General features: G+C 40.6%; 1 protein-coding gene across 1 annotated transcript in view; it reads right to left on the reverse strand.

Moving 5' to 3' along the window:
* Positions 1–9,864: 9,864 nt before the first annotated feature.
* PALLD (palladin, cytoskeletal associated protein) overlaps positions 9,865–18,813 on the reverse strand; it is a 318,926-nt gene continuing 309,977 nt past the window's right edge. Inside the window, exons 17-20 of the mRNA XM_023554972.2 lie at positions 17,183–17,390; positions 14,150–14,315; positions 13,480–13,613; positions 9,865–12,094 (exon numbers count right to left, since the gene is read on the reverse strand). Coding sequence (XP_023410740.2) covers positions 11,922–12,094; positions 13,480–13,613; positions 14,150–14,315; positions 17,183–17,390 — 681 coding nt within the window. The 3' untranslated portion in view covers positions 9,865–11,921. The remainder of the gene's footprint in view (positions 12,095–13,479; positions 13,614–14,149; positions 14,316–17,182; positions 17,391–18,813) is intronic.

Consider the following 18,813-nt stretch of genomic DNA (forward strand, 5'->3'; position numbering starts at 1 on the left):
GAGGAGGCACAGTCAATGTAACTTATAAGTCTGAGGGGAGAACCTTGACCAGGGTGGGATAGACAAGGCTGGTCCCTTAAGACGGTGCTGTCCAATAGACATATAATGCAAGGAAATCTATGCAATTTTAAGATTATCCATAGCCACATTATAAAATAAAAAGAAACAGGTGAAATTAATTTTAATAAATTCCAATTAATTCACTTTATCTAAAATAAGATTATTTCAACATATAATCAATATAATGAGGTAATTTATAGTTTTTTTTTCTACTAAGTCTACAAAATCTAGTGTATTTTGCACATTTTGATTCAGACTAGCACCATCTTTTGATTTCTTGACTGCTGCTTCCATGGATGTTGATTGTGGATCCAAGTGAAATGAAATCCTTGACAACTTCAATCTTTTCTCCATTTATCATGATGTTACTTATTGGTCCAGTTGTGAGGATTTTTGTTTTCTCTATGTTGAGGCATAATCCATACTGAAGGCTGAGGTCTTTGATCTTCATCAGTAAGTGTTTCGAGTCCTCTTCACTTTGAGCGAGCAAGGTTGTGTCATCTGCATGTCGCAAGTTGTTAACGAGTCTCCCTCCAATCCTGATGCTCCATTCTTTTCCATATAGTCCCGCTTCTCGGATTACTTGCTGAGCATACAGATTGAATAGGTGTGGTGAAAGGATGTAGCCCTGACATATACCTTTCCTGACATTAAACCACGCAGTATCCCCTTGATCTGTTTGAATGACTGCCTCTTGATCTATGTACTTCCTGGCTATAAAAAATATTCTTGCATTTGTCTCCTGTCCTTTCTCATCCTTTTGGATTCATGGGTTTAAAAATACTCTCTATGGGCATTTTGTGATGTTTGGGGATGTTGTAGAGCTCAATGTAGGTGCTCAAGGTACTATCTTTAATTGGAAATTACATCCAAAAAACCAAAACCAAACCCGTTGCCATCGAGTCGATGCCGACTCATAGCGACCCTATAGGACAAAGGAGCATTGCCCCCATAGAGTTTCCAAGGAGTGGCTGGCGGATTTGAACTGCCAATCCCTTGGTTAGCAGCCGTAGCACTTAACCACTATGCCACCGGGGTTTCCAGGAGATTACATCAGTGCCATTTCAATGGCTGTTTATCTGTCACTTATTTACATTTTGTGATTCTACTTGATTTTCACGGGGTGAATGCACTTCCTTAGAGAGGGTTCAGCTCTCTGATGCGATAATCCTCTTTCCCTCACTAGGAGGGATCCCAGTGATACTATTCAGCACCCCTGTGAGCTAACAGACCAGGTGAAGCTGCCTCTGCTGAAGCGGTAACCACTAACTCAGCAAATCAAGAAAACTCCTGAGTCCTCTCGAAGATTGTCATTGGCAGAGAACACACTGTCTTATGTCTCTTCTTGTCATCAGGTGATGATAAAAAACCGTGTGCACATACCATAGTCTCTTCTGAGGGAAGATTATTTCCCAGCTTTACAGAGCTTCTCTGAAAACACAACAGATCTTAGAAGCAGCTGAGCAGGAGGGAATTAGAACACCTGGTTCTCTTAAAACAGTGGTTCTTAAGGTTCAGTGTAGATCGGAATCGTCTGCAGGGCTCGCTAAAACTATCAGATTTTAAAAGACTAAAGTTATTATTCTACCCAGTATTTGTTAGGGTTCGGGGAAAAGACAACCTTTTTTCATTGTTGGGAGACTGAATTTGGCACCACCTTTCTGTGGGAAATTTCGGCTGTATGTATTAAAATTTTAAAAGTGGGCATACCTTGGATGCAGAAATTTTTCTTCTGGAATGTATTGTTTTTTACATTGTGCTGTAGGTGAAAGTTTACAGTACAAATTAGTTCTTCATTCAGAGATTTATACACCTACCCCTATGACTGGGTCTTTAGGAATTTTCCTCTCTCAAGCTAGTCTACACACCACCCCTACAATTCATCAATTAAGTGTTCCTTCCATTTCCTGGCTCCAGAGGCTGCTGTTCCAGGAACGCTGTGATTCTCTGTATTTCCCTGTGTCATTCTCCAGGCAGTGGTTTGCCCTGGGACCTCAACTTTGATGGATATAAGAAGAGTTATTGATTTCCAGTTTATTCAGTTTTTTTCTCCTTGTGAGGGCAACTTCCAAGTTCTTTAATAGTCGAAGTGGAAACCCAAAGTCCCTGTCTTTGTTTCTTTTTAGAGATTTCTTTTTTTTTTTAATTGCGATTTAGGTGAAATTTTAGAGCAAATTAGTTTCTCATTAAATAGTTAATACACAGATTGTTTCATGACATTGGTTGAAATCCCCACAATGTGTCAGCACTCTACCCTTTTGCACCCCAGATTCCCTGTTTCCATTTGTCCGGTTTTTCGGTCCCTTCCTGCCTGTATGCTTTTGGGGAGGTATTGCCCATTTGGTCTCATATGCTTGATTGATCTAAGAAGCACATTCCTCACATACATTATTGTTTGTTTTATAGGCCTGTCTAATCTTTGCCTGAAAGGTGAACTTCAGGAGTGGCTTCGGTTCTGAGTTAGAAGGGTGTCTGGGGCCATAGTCTTGGGGGTTCTCAGTCTCTGTCGGACCAGTAAGTTTGGTCTTTGTGAATGTGAATTTTGTTTCACAATTTTCTCCTTCTCTGTCCAGGACCCTCTGCATGATCCCTATCAGAGCAGTAGGTGGTGGTAGCTGGGCACCATCCGATTCTTCTGAGCTCAGGCTGATGGAGGCTGTGGTTCATGTGGTCCGTTAGTCCTTTGGACTAATATTTTCCTTGCATCTTTGTTTCTTTTCATTCTCCTTTGCGCTGGATGGGATGGGATCAATAAATGTTCTTAGATGGCCACTCACAAGCTTTTGAGATCCCAGACACGACTCACCAAAGTAGGATGTAGAATATTTTTGTTATGAACGATGTTATGCCATTTGACCTAGATGTCCCCCTAGACCTTGGTCCTCAGCCCTCAGCCCCAGTAACTCGGTCCATCAAGGTGTTTGGTTGTGTCTAGGAAGCTTCTATGACTGTGCCCCCTTTGTGCTCTATTATGCATATGAACGTAAATGCTGTACATACAAATATGAATGTAAAATATCCACAGCCTAACCTATATATGTAGGTCCTATATTTTTATGCTTGCTAAACAAACAAAAACCACAACAAGAAAGAACAATGATGAATCTGCGAAATATCTCACAACATGGATGAATCTGGAGGGTATTATGCTGAGTGAATTAAGTCAATCACAAACGGACAAATACTGTATGAGACCACTATTATAAAAACATATGAAAATGTTTTCATACAGAAAGAAACAATCTTTGATGGTTATAAGGGAGCGGAGGGGTAGGAGTGGAAAAACACTAACTAAAATAGTAGGTAAGTGGTAACTTTGGTGAAGGGTAAGACAGTATACAATATTGGGGAAGTCAGCACAACTTGACCACCAGGGCAAAGTCATGGAAGCTTCACAGACACATCCAAAGGCCCTGAGGGACCGAGCTACTGAGCTGAGGGCTGGGGAGCATGGTCTCAGGGGACATCTATATCAATTGGCATAGCATAGTCTATATAAAGAATATTTTCTACATCCAACTGGTGAGTAGTGACTGGGGTCTTAAAAGTGGCCATCTAAGATTCATCTACTGGTCCCATCCTGGCTGGAGCAAAGGAGAATGAAGAAGGCCAAAGACACAAGGGAAAGATTAGTCGAAAAGATTAATGGATCACAACTACAACAACCTCCATTAGACTGAGCCCAGAAGAACTAGATGGTGCCCAGTTACCACCACCAACTACTCTGGTAGGAATTGCAATAGAGGGTCCTGGACAGAGCGGGAGAAAAATGTAGAACAGAATTCAAATTCACACACACACAAAAAGACCAGGCTTGCTGATCTGAGACTGGAGAAACCTCAAGTATGGCCCCCAGACAACTTTTTAACTCAGTACTGACATCACTCCTGAGGTTTACTCTTCAGCCAAAGATTAGACAGGTCTATTATTGGGCCGGCAGTCTACTTCTGAAAAGAATTAGCTAGTGAAAACCTTATGAATAGCAGTGGAACAGTGCTGGAAGATGAGTCCGCTAGACTGGAAGGCACTCAAAAGACGACTGGGTAAGAGCTGCCTCCTCGAAGTAGAGTTGAGCTTAATGCTGTGGATGCAGTCAAGCTTTTGGGACCTTCATATACTGATATGGCATGACTCAAAACAAGAAGAAACAGCTGCAAGCATCCATTAATAATTGGAGCGTGGAATATACCATGTATGAATCTAGAAAAATTGGAAATCAAAAATGAACTGGAACACATAAAGATTGATATCCTAGGCATTAGTGAACTAAAATGGACTGGTATTGGCCATTTTCAGTTGGACAATCATATGGTCCACTCTGCTGGGAATGACAACTTGAAGAAGAATGCACTGCATTCATTGTCAAAAAGAATGTTTCAAGATCAATCCTGAAGTACGATGTTGTTTAGTCATAGGATAATATTCATATGCCTACAAGGAAGACTAGTTAATACGACTATTATTCAAGTTTATGTACCAACCACTAAGGCCAAAGATGAAGAAATTGAAGATTTTTACTAGCTTCTACAGTCTGAAATTGATTGAACATGCAATCGGGATGCACTGACAGTTACTGGTGATTGGAGTGCAAAAGTTGGAAAGAAAGAAAGATTGGTAGTTGCAAAATATGGCCTTGGTGACAGAAATGATGCCAGAGATCGCATGATTGAATTTTGCAAGATCAGCAACTTCATTGCAAATACGTTTTTTCACCAACATAAACGGCAGCTATACACATGGACCTCACTAGATGGAATACACAGGAATCAAATCGACTACATCTGTGGAAAGAGATGATGGAAAAGCTCAATATCATCAGTCAGAACAAGGCTAGGGGCCGACTGTGGAACAGACCATCACTTGCTCATACGCAAATTCAAGTAGAAACTGAAGAAAATTAGAACAAGTCGACGAGAGCCAAAGTACAACCTTGAGTATATCCCACCTGAACTTAAAGACCATCTCAAGAATAGATTTGACATGTTGAACACTAATGACTGAAGACCAGATGAGTTGTGGAATCACATCAAGGACATCATACATGAAGAAAGCTAGGTCATTAAAAAGACAGGAAAGAAAGAAAAGACCAAAATGGATGTCAGAAGAGACTCTGAAAGTTGCTGTTGAACTTGGAGTAGCTAAAGCAAAAGGAAGTAATGATGAAGTAAAAGAGCTGAATAGAAGATTTCAAAGGGCAGCTTGAGAAGACAAAGTATTATAATGACAAGTGCAAAGAGCTGGAGATAGAAAACCAAAAGGGAAGAACACGCTCAACATTTCTCAAGCTGAAAGAACTGAAGAAAAAAATTCAAGCCTCCAGTTGCAATAGTGAAGGATTCTATGGGGAAAATATTAGAGGATGCAGGAAACACCAAAAGAGGATGGAAGGAATACAGAGCTATCACACCAAAAAAAATTGGCCGATGTTCAACTGTTTCAAGACGTAGCATATGATCAGGAACTGATGGTACTGAAGGAAGAAGACCAAGCTGCACTGAAGGCATTGGCGAAAAACAAGGCTGCAGGAGTTGACGGAATACCAATTGAGGTATTTCAACAAACGAATGCAGCACTGGAAGTGCTCACTTGTCTATGCCAAGAAATTTGGAAGACAGCTACCTGGCCAACCCTCTGGAAGAGATCCATATTTATGCCTATTCCCAAGAAAGGTGATCCAACTGAATGCAGAAATTATCGAACAATATCATTAATATCACACACAAGCAAAATTTTGCTGAAGATCATTCAAAAGTGGCTGCAGCAGTATATCAACAGGGAACTGCCAGAAATTCAGGCTGGATTCAGAAGAGGATGTGGAACCAGAGATATCATTGCTGATGTCGGATGGATCCTGGCTGAAAGCAGAGAATACCAGAAGGATGTTTACTGGTGTTTTATTGACTATGCAAAAGAATTCAACTGTGTGGATCATAACAAATGATGGATAACATCGCGAAGGATGGGAATTCGAGAACACTTAATTGTGCTTATGAGAAACCTGTACACAGATCAAGAGACAGTTTTTTTCGGACAGAATGAGGGGATACTGCATGGTTATAAGTCAGGAAAGATGTGCATCAAGGTTGTATCCTTTCACCATACCTATTCAATCTGTATGCTGAGCAAATAATCTGAGAAGCTGGACTATATGAAGAAGGGGCATCAGGATTGGAGGAAGACTCATTAACAACCTGCATTATGCAGATGACACAACCTTGTTGGAAGTGGACTTGAAGCACTTACTGATGAACATCAAAGACTGCAGCCTTCAGTATGGATTACACCTCAACATAAAAAAAAAAATCCTCACAACTGGACCAATGAACAACATCATGATAAATGGAGAAAAGATTGAAGTTGTCAAGGATTACATTTTACTTGGATCCACAATCAACACCCAAGGAAGCAGCAGTGAAGAAATCAAAAGACACATCCTATGGGCAAATCTGCTGCAAAGGACCTCTTTGAAGTGTTGGAAAGCAAATATGTTACCCTGAAGACTAAGGTGCCCCTGATCCAAGCCATGGTATTTTCAACTCAATCATATGCATTTGAAAGCTGGACAATGAATAAGGAAGAGCGAAGAAGAATTGACGCCTTTGAATTGTGGTGTTGGTGAAGAATATTGAATATACCATGGACTGCCGAAAGAACAAACAAATCTGTCTTGGAAGAAGTACAACCAGAATGCTCCTTAGAGTCAGGGATGGCGAGACTGCGTCTTACATACCTTGGACATGTTGTCAGGAGGGATCAGTCCCTGGAGAAGGACATCATACTTGGTAAAGTACAGGGTCAGCGGAAAAGAAGAGGACCCTCGGTGAGATGGATTGACACAGTGGCTGCCGCAACGAGCTGAAGTGTGACGATTGTGGGCATGGTGAGGGACAGGACAGTGTTTCTTTCTGTGGTACATAAGGTTGCTGTGAGTTGGAACTGACTCGACCGAACCTAAGAACAACAACAACAACATAGGGCCAACGATAACACATGGGAGCGATGTGCTTCAGAGTTCAATTAACTATACGAGACTATAGTGGGCATACCAGCCCCAAAAGCAAAGATGAGAAGGCAGGAAGGGACAGGAAAACTGGACGAATGGAAATGGGGAATAGGAGGAGGAGAAGAGGAGAATGTTGACACATCGTGGGGTTGACAATCAGCATCACAGAACAATTTGTGTACTAACTGTTTAACGAGAAACTAATTTGCTCTGTAAAATATCACCTAAATCACAATTAAAAAAAAGAAATCTCTAACAAAACAACACAAAATAAATAAAGACAGGAACTTCGGGTTTCCACTTTGACTATTAAAGAGCTTGGAAGTTGTCACTTCTATCCTCACAAGAAAAAAACTGAATAAACTGAAAATCAACAACTTTTCTTACATCCATCAGAGTTGAGGTCCCAGGGCAATCCCCGCTGCCCAGAGAATGAGAGAGAAATGCAGAGAATCACAGCATTCTAGGATCAGAAGGCACCGCAGCCTGGAAATGGAAGGAACCCTTAGATGGTAATTGATGAACTGTAGGAGGCTGTGTGTGGACTAGCTTGAGAGAGAAAAATTTCTGGAGACCAGTCTTAGGGGGGCCTCTACAGACTTTCTCATGAGCTACCTTCAAAAGCCCCATCAGGTATTTAGGATGAACGTCAGAGAAGAATCCCCTGCTTCAATCAGGGTGAGCGGAAAAGTAACCATTTAGAAATATGCCCAGAGCATTACGTTCTCAGTAACAAAGACTTGCCCTCAAGGGAAACTACTGAGCTAGAGCCTTGTCTGACCTAGGGGAAGGGCAATGAGACAACTCAGCCCCGTTTAGTCTTTCCGTGCCATATGAGGAAAAAAAAAAAAAAAAAGCTAAGAAATTCTCCTGAAGGTCACAACCTATATGCTCAGGCCAATTAAAAAACTGAGACTTAATCCTAAGGCTACAGAACTCTTCCTTTCCACAGCACCTTACATCAGCAGGGTTCCAGCATAACAATAATGGATTGCAAATGAGTGAGCCCCAAAACACAGACTCTTTTTAAGGAGTTTCTAGGAAAACCCAGAGACAACAGGAGATTAAAACAAGGACACCAGAGAAAATTTTAGCCTCTGAGAACTACAGATACAGCCTAACTCTTAGCCAGATAAACATAAATAAATAAAGGGCTACTTATTTCACTTCCTATTACCCAATACATCCTGTCCAGCTTTCAACAACAAACAAAAATTAAAAAACATGTTAAAAAGGCAAGAAAAAAACAATTTGATGAGCCAAAGCAAGCATCAGAACCAAACAGATATAGCAGAGATTTTGGAACTATCAGACTGAGAATTTAAAATAACTATGATTAACATGCCGAGGGCTCTAATGGAAAAAGTAGACAACATGCAAAAGCAGACGGGTAGTGTGAGCAGAGAGATGAAAACTCTAAGAAAGAATCAAAAGGAAATGTTAAGAAATAAAAAAACACTAACATAAATGAGGAGTGTCTTTGATGGGCTCATCGGTAGACGGGACACAGCCATAATTTAAGTAATCAAACAGAATGCCAGCTTATGATACAGTAGTCTCTAGCTGCCTGTCTCACCACTAAAATAGGGTATGGAGGACAACCCGAAAAGGTAATTGTGGTCTAATTCCAGTGTATCCTTAAAGCTCCATCACATATGCAAAAGACAGTTTTCACTTTATGGAGACAGTGAATTACAGAAATGACCAACTTTATCTTTCCCTTTTTCCTGGAGCAGGAGAGCCCAGGGCCAAATATGTCCTCCATCTGTTGTAACTATTTAGATGCTAATGGTATATATATGTAAATGAATGGTATGTGTGTGTATGTAGCCTCATTCCTTGTTCTGTTTATGCCCTTATCCTTGTTTCTATTCCTTTTTCCCTTCTTGCTATATTTTATCTTTGTAAGCCAGGACATTGGTATGTATTTATATACATTGTGGCTGTATGCCATAGAGTCGATTATGATTCATAGCAACCCAATAACAACCCTGTAGGACAGGGAACTGCCCCACAGGGCTTCCCAGACTGTAATCTATACAGGAGCAAATTGCCAGGTCTTTTCTCCCTCAGAGCTCCTGGTGGGTTCAAACCACCTGTCTTTCGCTTAGCAGCTGCTTAATCATTGTGCCATCAGGGCTCTTTATTTACACATATACATATGATAAACTGATGTGGTAGGCAGAATTCTAAGATGGCCCCCAAGATCCCACCCCCTGGTCTACACATACCTTCTCCTAGTTATTCAATCAAACATTAATCTGGGTGCTGCTTTGAAGGTATTTTCCAGATGTAAATAAAGTTCAAAATCTTCTAAGAAGATTATCCCGGTTGGATCTGACCTATCAGCTGAGCCCTTAAGAGGGACTGGAACCCTCTTGACAAAAGATATTCAGACCATGAACGAGATCTGACACAAAGGAGATTCTCCGTTACTGGCTTTGAAAATGGAGGGGGCCACATGTCAAGAAATGCAGGCCGCCTCTAGGAGCTGAAAGGGACCTCTGGCTGACAGACTAAATGAGACCCCAAGTCCTATACGTAGGAACTGAATTCTGTCACAGCTTGAGCCTGGAAGAGGATCCTGAGCTCCAGATGAGAACACAGCCCAGCTGATCCCTTAATTTTAACCATGTAACACCCTGAGGGAAGAACCCAGCCGCATCATGCCTGAACTTCTGACCTTTGAAACTGTGAGCTAATAAACAGGTGATGTTTTTAAGCCTTGAAATTTGTGCTTATTTGTTCTGGCAACAGAAAACTAAAACAACTGAATGCTTTGCTTCAGAAAATTACAACTCTTATTTGTTAAATATTTATTGATGTTAAATCCACAATACACCAGCACAACAATCCAAAGTAGTATGATAGTACTTTTTTTTTTTTAATATAAATACAACATAAAAGGTGGCAAAATAATGCTAGTTAATCCCAAGCCCAGCAAAAAAATAGCAAGTCACATTCAGAAAAATTTGGCAAGTAAGATATGACTTAAGTCATAATTCTACAATATAGATAGGTCCAGAAGAGACTTTGTATGGTATCTTAAATTCCATGTCAGCAATGCACATAGTTGTGGCCCACGACACTTGTGCCACACTGTGCAGAGCATCTGCCACCCAGTGCTCAGGCCTATTCATCATTTAAAACTTGGCTGGTTGGTGGTGTTACAAAGAAGTAGAAAGCTGTACACGTGAAGCAGTAATATGAAATATATGGGGTGGTACACAGATATAAAATTATTAAAAAAAAAACACTACGTATTGAATGGAGTAACTGAGCTAAGAGAGTTCAACATTTTTAGTATAAATAATGAAAGATACATGTGTTTTGCATAAGAAATACAGTGTTCTCTTTTCATAACAAAGTACCATTAAAGCCTCATGTTTTGTAATATTAGGCCGAATTATTTTTTTCTCCTTTTTAAGATTTCTTGGTTCCGACTTAACACCATCAAGTCTGGTCAGAATCAGTTCAGTCTAGCTGCTGCAGAATCGTCTGCGTTTAAAAAGCAGTCTTGGCTGAGACGCCATTGCAAACTGCTCAGAGCCCAGCACCTTCTTACAGCAAGGTCTCATGGCAGCAGGGACATAAACTACCATTCTCCATTCATCATATCTTGATGCCATTGCAAAAAAAAAAATTCATTATGGCACAAACCTGTTTTTATCTCTCCTCAAGTCTCCATTCCCCTCAAGTAGACTAGATCCTACAGGCAATTTTTCATTTACACGAACCTTGCGGTCTCAATCCATTTTCAACTTGCTCTACACATCTAAAATCTTCAGCTACTACACAGACTTCAGACACACTGAAATTTCCATAGCACATGTGCTCCAAATTTCCAGCCGACCATGGATTCCTTGACTGGTGAATGGCAGTGTGATCGCATCTACATTGTAGATTGATTTGGAAGAAAACCAAAGAAAGGCATGGCCTTTGCCATATCTCCTGCCCCTTCTGCTTTGATCTAAATGAATACAGTATATTTGTGCTGCTAGCATCTTCTTTCATTCGCTTCCCTGCTCCCCTTCCAAGCCCTTGTTTCCTCCAAATACTATATGCCTTGGTCATCTGGGTGGTTTGGATGCCTTTCATGGAATGGACTGTCGTATATTTCTCCTTTCTTCAGAATACTTTATATTACTTATACTTAAATTAGCCTTTTAATATGGTTTGTAAATAAGCTTCCTACCAAGGTAGCATGAAAAGGAAATTCTACGCATAAAGAAGAAAAAAAAATTAAGAACTTAGGTATTAACCTTGTTAGAAAACTCTTGGTATGAATAAAATTTAAGGCAAGTAGTTCCTTATGATTTCTATAAAACGATTTGCAAAGACAAGGCATTTACTTGAATTTCATTGTCATTTCTTCTTCCTTTTTCATCCTTACATATTGCACTTGATTCACGGTAAAAATATCTGGATATACAGCCACTTGAGAATTATTTTAGTATTATTTGTGGTACATCTGCCTCATGGTATGCATTTCACGCTATCATGCTGCAAGGCTCCTATAGCTTGTGTTTCAAGGCACTTATGGATAATACAAATTGTGGCTACTTTGCACAACTGATTTCCTTTAGCATTTTGGCATTTCAGACCACTTGAATCACAGCAATTGCAAAAGTTTTAATTTGGATGATGAATGTGAATTTTCCGTGCAATGTGTACATTTCTATTAGCATCGCCTACTTAAACTCTACGTTTTGTATATCAAGTAAGAAAAATATTATTTTGGTGTTTTTTTTATTTCTTACAGTCAAAGGTATGTTTCTGCCTTTTACATAACGTGACGAAGAAGTAAGTTGGTCAAGGCAAAGGCTGTTTGTGTCTCAGCTGTGACAAGAATGTTAGATTACAGGTCCTCACTTTCCACCAAGCCGGTGCTCAGTGTCAGCTGAGATGGGCTGGCTTCCGGCTGGAACGCTGCTTTGATGTCTAGTCCCTGGTCCGAAAGTGCTGCATAGCGACTGGCGGAGGGCCGTACTTTTTTTGGCTTGGTGCTCTGTGGCTGCTGATGCCACTGGGCTACAAAGGAAAAGAGTAAATTAAGATGTTGAACCAGGACATCACTGGAAAGCCCTTAGATGTTTCCAGCAAATACAGAATGTTTTTGACATAGTGTTGTTTGTTAGTTGCCACTGAGTCCATTCTGACTCCTGGCAACCCCATGGGTGCAGAGCAGAACCTGCTCCATAGGTTTTCAAGCTCGTGACCTCTTGGAAGCCGATCACTAGGCCTGTCTTGTCAGACACCTCTGGGTGGGTTTGAACTGCCAACTTCTGCCTAGTAGTCAAGCGCCTAACTGTTTGCACCCTGTAGGGACCTCTTTTGATACATACCAGCCACATACATATTCTTTGTGAAAGACTAAACGAACACATCCGTGGTAGGAACACTAAAATTTAGGGATACTTTTGCATTTTACTTACACGTTGCAGATTTACTGTCTGACCCAGGTAGTGAAGCTATAACAGCTAGATAATAAAGACAACACATAATTTATCTTTAAGTAAATACACAAAGGAGCCTCTGAAACACTAAGCTTCCTAATTCTCATGCTCTTTCCCCTACCGCTGAAGTCGTATTTCCTTCCAAGGCTCAAAATCTATACATGTCACAATAATTACGGTAGTCAGGTATCCAGGATGGACGTCTCAACACTAACCAATGAAAAGGAATTAGGCAGTAAGGAGGGCTGAGGTCACTCATTTCTTGAAGGAACCTCACCAAGTTATTTCTTCTTCAAGAAAAGGTAAAATTTGAAATTAGTTCTTTTTTTCTAGGTTTTTTTTTTTAATGTTAATGGTTCGCACAGGGCTATTGTACTAGTTTGTAAATTCAACAGGAGCAGTTTTCTTTAAATTTAGGATGACTGTACACAAATAGACAAACACTCACAAGTACTACTGCTGAACTGCTTCAGACACACTGGCGACAAAAACACTAAGCCACAAAAGTATGCATTCTAGCATCAGGGTACACACATTTCAAGTGCATTAGGACACCGTGATAGGATTATAATACACAAAGGTTAAAGGCAGTCATTTTCAGAACACAGTCACAAGAAAGTGTGAAAACGTATGGTTATGCCTTTGCCTACTGTTAAGTCCTAGGATGCTTGAGTAAGGAAGCCACAACTGACTAGCCAATGTAAGAGAAATCAACATGCATAGTTGGCTAGTAATTCAGAGTTCCTGAGTGATACTTGGGTATTTGTTCTCCTGGTGTGGTTCACTATTAGTGTCGAGAAACTATAAATAGAAAGAGAGAGAACAATATGAAACTTTTCGTAAATGAAACACTCCAATTATTTATAAGATTATATCAGAGTAACTTGACTTGCTGTCCAGATGTCTATTTTTTTACAATTCGGTAGATAAGCACAGGGAGATGGCTGGAGGGACACTCACTGTACACATCCAGCCTGGCAGTACAGGACACGATCCCGGCTTCGTTCTTGGCTGACACAGTGTACCACCCAGCGTCTTCCTTCGTGGCTCCCTGAATGAGCAGGCAGATGTAGCCGTGATTATCCTGATGCATGCTGGAGAAAAGGATAAAGTCGTTAGGGTTCTAAATTTTTAAAAAGTGGCTTTGGACACGAAGCGGCATTTCTAATTAGATCATTAGAAACAGAATTGTGCAAGCTGCAGATAATAGGTTCATACTTATTCTAGAGAGGCTGCTAGCCCCATCAACGTTAATGAGAGAACAGACGTCAAGAGGGTGAATCAGTCTGCACACTTAATTTCTAGTTGAGGCTCTGCCTTTACAAAAACCACGGAATAGTTTTTTTCTGTCATCATGGAAACAGTTGAATTAATTTCCCTGTTTCTTGAGACACAAAGATAAATACTTAAAAAAAAAAAATCACCATTAGATTAAGTCAGAACGTGCTTCCCAAAGCTTGTGCCTCTTAGTGACTCATACATTAGGCTAAAGAATGATTTTTGGTTTTGATGTCACTATCATGACTTTTGCTAACACAGACTGACATGCTAAGCACAGTGTATCTTTCTGACATAGCGCTAGGAGCGAGCACTTAGGGAGGGGTTAGGTTCAGTCAGTGTGTGGCCTCACCTCACACGGTCAGTGCTGTGAGTGAGTGACTCGTTTTCCTTCTTCCAAAATATCTGAGGCAGTGGCACTCCCAACACACGGCATTCCAGCCGCACTGGGTACCCGTCAGCAACTCCTGTGTTTTGCAGCTTCTCGATAAACACCGGGGGTTTGTGTGCTTCTTTAGCTAAGGAACACGAGATGAATTATCCATCAGCGGTATACAAAAGGAGCACTATAAAGCTTCCCGAAGCCTTTAGGAATATTGTTTGAATATAGCTTTTACTTGAGGATATAATTTTTTACTTTAGGTGGCGAGACGCTGGTCCTCACTCCACATTATTCTATCACCAAGCAAAGGTTCCTGTCTTCCCTTCCACTTGTTTATTTCATCAATTAATTCAGGTCTAATAGGCCCACACAGCCCACTGACCATCTGCTCCACAAAATGCCTGTCTGACAGGCTGCTTGAGACGCTTCAGTCCTCTCCGCCAGCCAGCATCTGTGATGGCTTCATGCTAATTACATTCCTGCGCCCTCACAGTCTTTACCAACCACTGCCACCTAGTGACGCGGCAAAGGACAAGCATTTCTGGGAATCTCTCGCACTGGTTTCTAAAATGTCGGCTTTGATAATTCCGGTAACTCCTGGATCAAGGACTTAAAGAATACAGGATTCAGAGGAGAGGAAAGTAAAAGGCAGATAGCTGTATCTAAATTTGGAAGCTTTCAAGAGTATATGCATCCTATAAATCACACATTCCAATTTGTATTCTTTGGAAGAAGCCACAAAAAAAAGACAGTTATTATTTACCTTGAAGGAAGGAAGCCATCAAAAAAAAAGACAACTTCATTATTTACAGGACTGATGGTTAATAACACGACGAATTTTACTACTCAATGGGGGAAACTGTTTTCTTGGATCAGTGGTTGACACAGTTTTCCAGAAAGAATAAGGTTTAATTATTTTCTTCTGAGCTACCAACAATGAATTTAAGGGACTCTGCCTTCCTTCAGCACTAACCTCTCCTCAGGAGTGACAAAGGTATCAAAGCGAGGCAGGGGAGAGTCAGGTGAAGAGGATAAAAATTCCGCCTGAATTTCTCAAATGCCTAGAACTCACAAAGACCTTATATTATGTAGAGGTTTATATTTTCATTGGAGTTTATGTTGTTCCCTGGTCTGAGCTATCCTGAGAGAAGTGGGACGAAAGCTCACACTTAGTATTCTTTCTGGATCCCAGTTGTGAAAAAAAGCATAAAATGTGTAGAACGAGCCTTGATGTCATAGCAACTGGCCAGTAAGAATAACATCTACCGTTTTGAAGCACTGCTCTCCGAGGCACTGGCTATGCAGAGCTGCAAGTTGATCTCACCATTTAACTCTTATAAAAATCCTGTGAGGTATTCTGATCCCCATTTTACATACGGGGAAGCTGAGATGCAGAGATGTTACATATTTGCCGAAGGCCACACAGTGTGCAAAGTAAATGAGAGCTGGGATTTGGAACTCAGATCAGACGCCAAAAACCTTGCTTCCAGTTTCTGGGGGAGCGCTCACCGAGACATACTGAGGTATCTGCCTCCTCCTGGACTCTCAGTTCTCAGTCCTGAAGGGCAGGTATGAGCAAGGGCACATTCAACAGGAGCAAAGTGAACACTTTTAGTTTGAGGAGAAATTGTTAGAGGAATGAATGAAATCTACCTGAGTGTGAAAAATGAGCACTTGACAAAAATTTTCAAAGCATGGCTGACATGTAGTATCACAGCCCACGTAGTTACCATGTTTTTGTCTGAAAAACATCTTGGTGCTCTTACTAGAATCACTGTCCAGGATTTTAGCGAAGACCTCTAGCCTTATTCTCATTGCTGTTCTTTTTAGAAAAGAACTCAGTGGCTCACAGTGTGGTTGGAGGAGTTCCAGGAGCCAACAGTGTTCTTTTGAGTCTGTCCTCAGTTTACTAAATGGGGCCCTGTGAAAGTCACTTAATCGTTCTAATTTCTACATCTGTTAAATGAGGAAAAAGATTCACTCTGATTATTTCATAGGGTTGTTGTGAGGACTGAGAAAATACAGATGAAATGCTTTGCAAAAAAGTATGAGAAAAAATGTGTGGAAAAATTATATAGTTATACAACTCAAAGATTACATTCTTGGACTACACTGTATGTTTTTTAATTTTTTTTAAAGAGAACAGATACCAGATCTTTACTTATGTTCAACTTTTAAGGATGTATAAAACTTTTCATAAATATAATATCATTTTAGGCTTATCAAAGGGTAAGTCTTCATATAGACAATGTTTTTACAAAATTTACCTACGGTATAATCAATTAAAGAGGAAATTTGAGTTTAATTGACTCCGATGTTGGGAGTGGATGATAATGTTTAAAAATTTTCAATTTTGAAATCACTGCACATTGTGTAACTTTAAATCTAGGGGGGTATGTGTCTGTCTGTCTGTCTATCTATCATCTATCTATCTGTGTCTGTCTGTCTATCTATCTATCTATAGGTATATATGGTAAAATCTTACATATCAAGGTTGGTTTTTGGAGCCCAGGCTAATGTTGCTCTCTCCCTATGTAACATTAGGGGGCATTGCACACATTATAAGGTGAATGGCCCATGAAAGCTATTAATGTCCTTTTCTCTCTTGATCAGGCTAGTAGGGGAAAAGAAAGATAAAGAATAATGGCTACACTGAAGTAAGGAAAATGAATGTTTCTGACTTGCTAATGCCTTATGTTGTTGTTAGGTGCCACTGAGTTGATTCTGACTCACAGCAACCCCACGTGACAGAGTAGAACTGCCCCACAGGGTTTCCAAGGAGCAGCTGGTGGATTCGAACCACTGACCTTTTGGTTAGCAGCTAAGCTCTTAACCACTGCACCACCAAGGCTCCTAAAGCCTTATAAAAACATGTCCTAATTAGACATTTTGTTTTTTCCAGCAGTTTGATTTTCCATATTGTTGAATAATGTAGTATTACTTTGCATTTCTAAATCTGATGTTCTGTGTAGACAGAGAAGAAGGATTCAGAGAGGAGCCTACCAGCAACCACAAGCTCCAGGCTGAATGAGTTCTGTCCTGCTCGGTTGGTAGCTATACACGTGTAGATGCCGGCATCTCTCGATGTGACTGGCTCTATGATCAGAGAGTGCACCCCATTCTCACGCACGAGCATCTTGTGAGCACTGTCAGGGCGTATGGGTTTTCCATCTAGCTGCCAGCTTAGATCTGGGGTTGGTAACCCACTGACCTGAATCAGAAAAGAAATGTGTATAAATTTCTTCACTAGTGAAATCATGAATAGCTAAGAACCAGCAGAAATTCTTCCTTCGGTAGTATAGGAGATGGCTTTTAGTATTAGCTCAAGTTACTCTTTTGCATAAACCTTTCAATGGCTTCCTAAGCACTCACAGGCTCACAACTAAACATTTCTTACAAAGCGACCTGGATACAAGTGAAATGGGGGTTAAAAAAATTCTGTAACCATCTTACCTCACCCCAAGGCTGTAAAGATTACTGGGATAACATAAGCCCAGGGCTCTGAGCTCTTTGGAAATAAGCTGTCCAACCATAACAACAATAGCAAATACTCAGTTGGCATTTATACGTTATAGAGCTTTTTCATCAAGGAGTTGCCATAGTTATGGAGACTTAGTTAATGTATCCATCAGCACTTACAGCAATTATTATAATTTTATAATCCTTGAAACTGAGTAACAAGAGCAATGCAAAATTACCCAGAAAGCTGTCTCAAGGAATTAGACCACAATGGAAACATCATAAAATCTTGAGACCATGACAGTTATATTGACCAGAGATCAGATAAAAGCACATTTAATTGATAATAACTCTTAGTGCTATGAAGGGTAGGGATGGTTGCCATCTGTCAGCTTTTTATGGTTTTTTCTTGGATTCTGAATGGAGAAAGTACCATTAAGGAAGACTTTTTTACCACCTCCCCCCCCCCAATTTTGTTGTTGTTAGGTGCCATCGAGTTGGTTCCAACTCATAGCGCCCCTCTGTTCAACAGAATGAAACACTACCTGGTCCTATCATCCTCACAATCGTGGCTATGTTTGAGCCCATTGTTGCAGCCACTGTGTCAATCCATCTTGTTGAGGGTCTTCCTCTTTTTCACTGACCCTCTACTTTACCAAGCATGATGTCCTTCTCCAGGGACTGGTAACATGTCCAAAGTATGTGAGACCAAGTCTCGCCATCCTTGTTTCTAAGGAGGATTCTGGTTGTATTCTTCCAAGACAAATTTGTTCATTCTTCTAGCAGTCAATGGTATAGTCATATTTATATTCCATTCCGGGGGGCCTGGGCTGTGCGGGTGTGGCAAGGGACGGGGCTGGTCCTGAGCATCACTCATCCATTGTCCAAGGGGTGAAGAGGCGGGGTGGGGGGGATGGTTGGGAGGAGCTGGAAGTCCATGGTATAGTTACATTCTATTCCACCACAATTCAAATGCATCAAGTCTTAGGTCTCCCTTATTTTGTCCAGCTTTTGCATGCCTATGAGGTGATTAAAAATACCATGGCTTGGGTCAGGCGCACCTTAGTCCTCAAAGTGACCTTTTTGCTTGTTTAACATTTTAAAGAAATCTTTTGCAGCAGATTTGCCTAATGCAATAATACAATGTTTGATTTCTTGACTGTTGCTTCCATGGG

The sequence above is a fragment of the Loxodonta africana genome, chromosome 21 (genome assembly GCF_030014295.1).
Source record: "Loxodonta africana isolate mLoxAfr1 chromosome 21, mLoxAfr1.hap2, whole genome shotgun sequence".
NCBI lineage: Eukaryota > Metazoa > Chordata > Mammalia > Proboscidea > Elephantidae > Loxodonta > Loxodonta africana.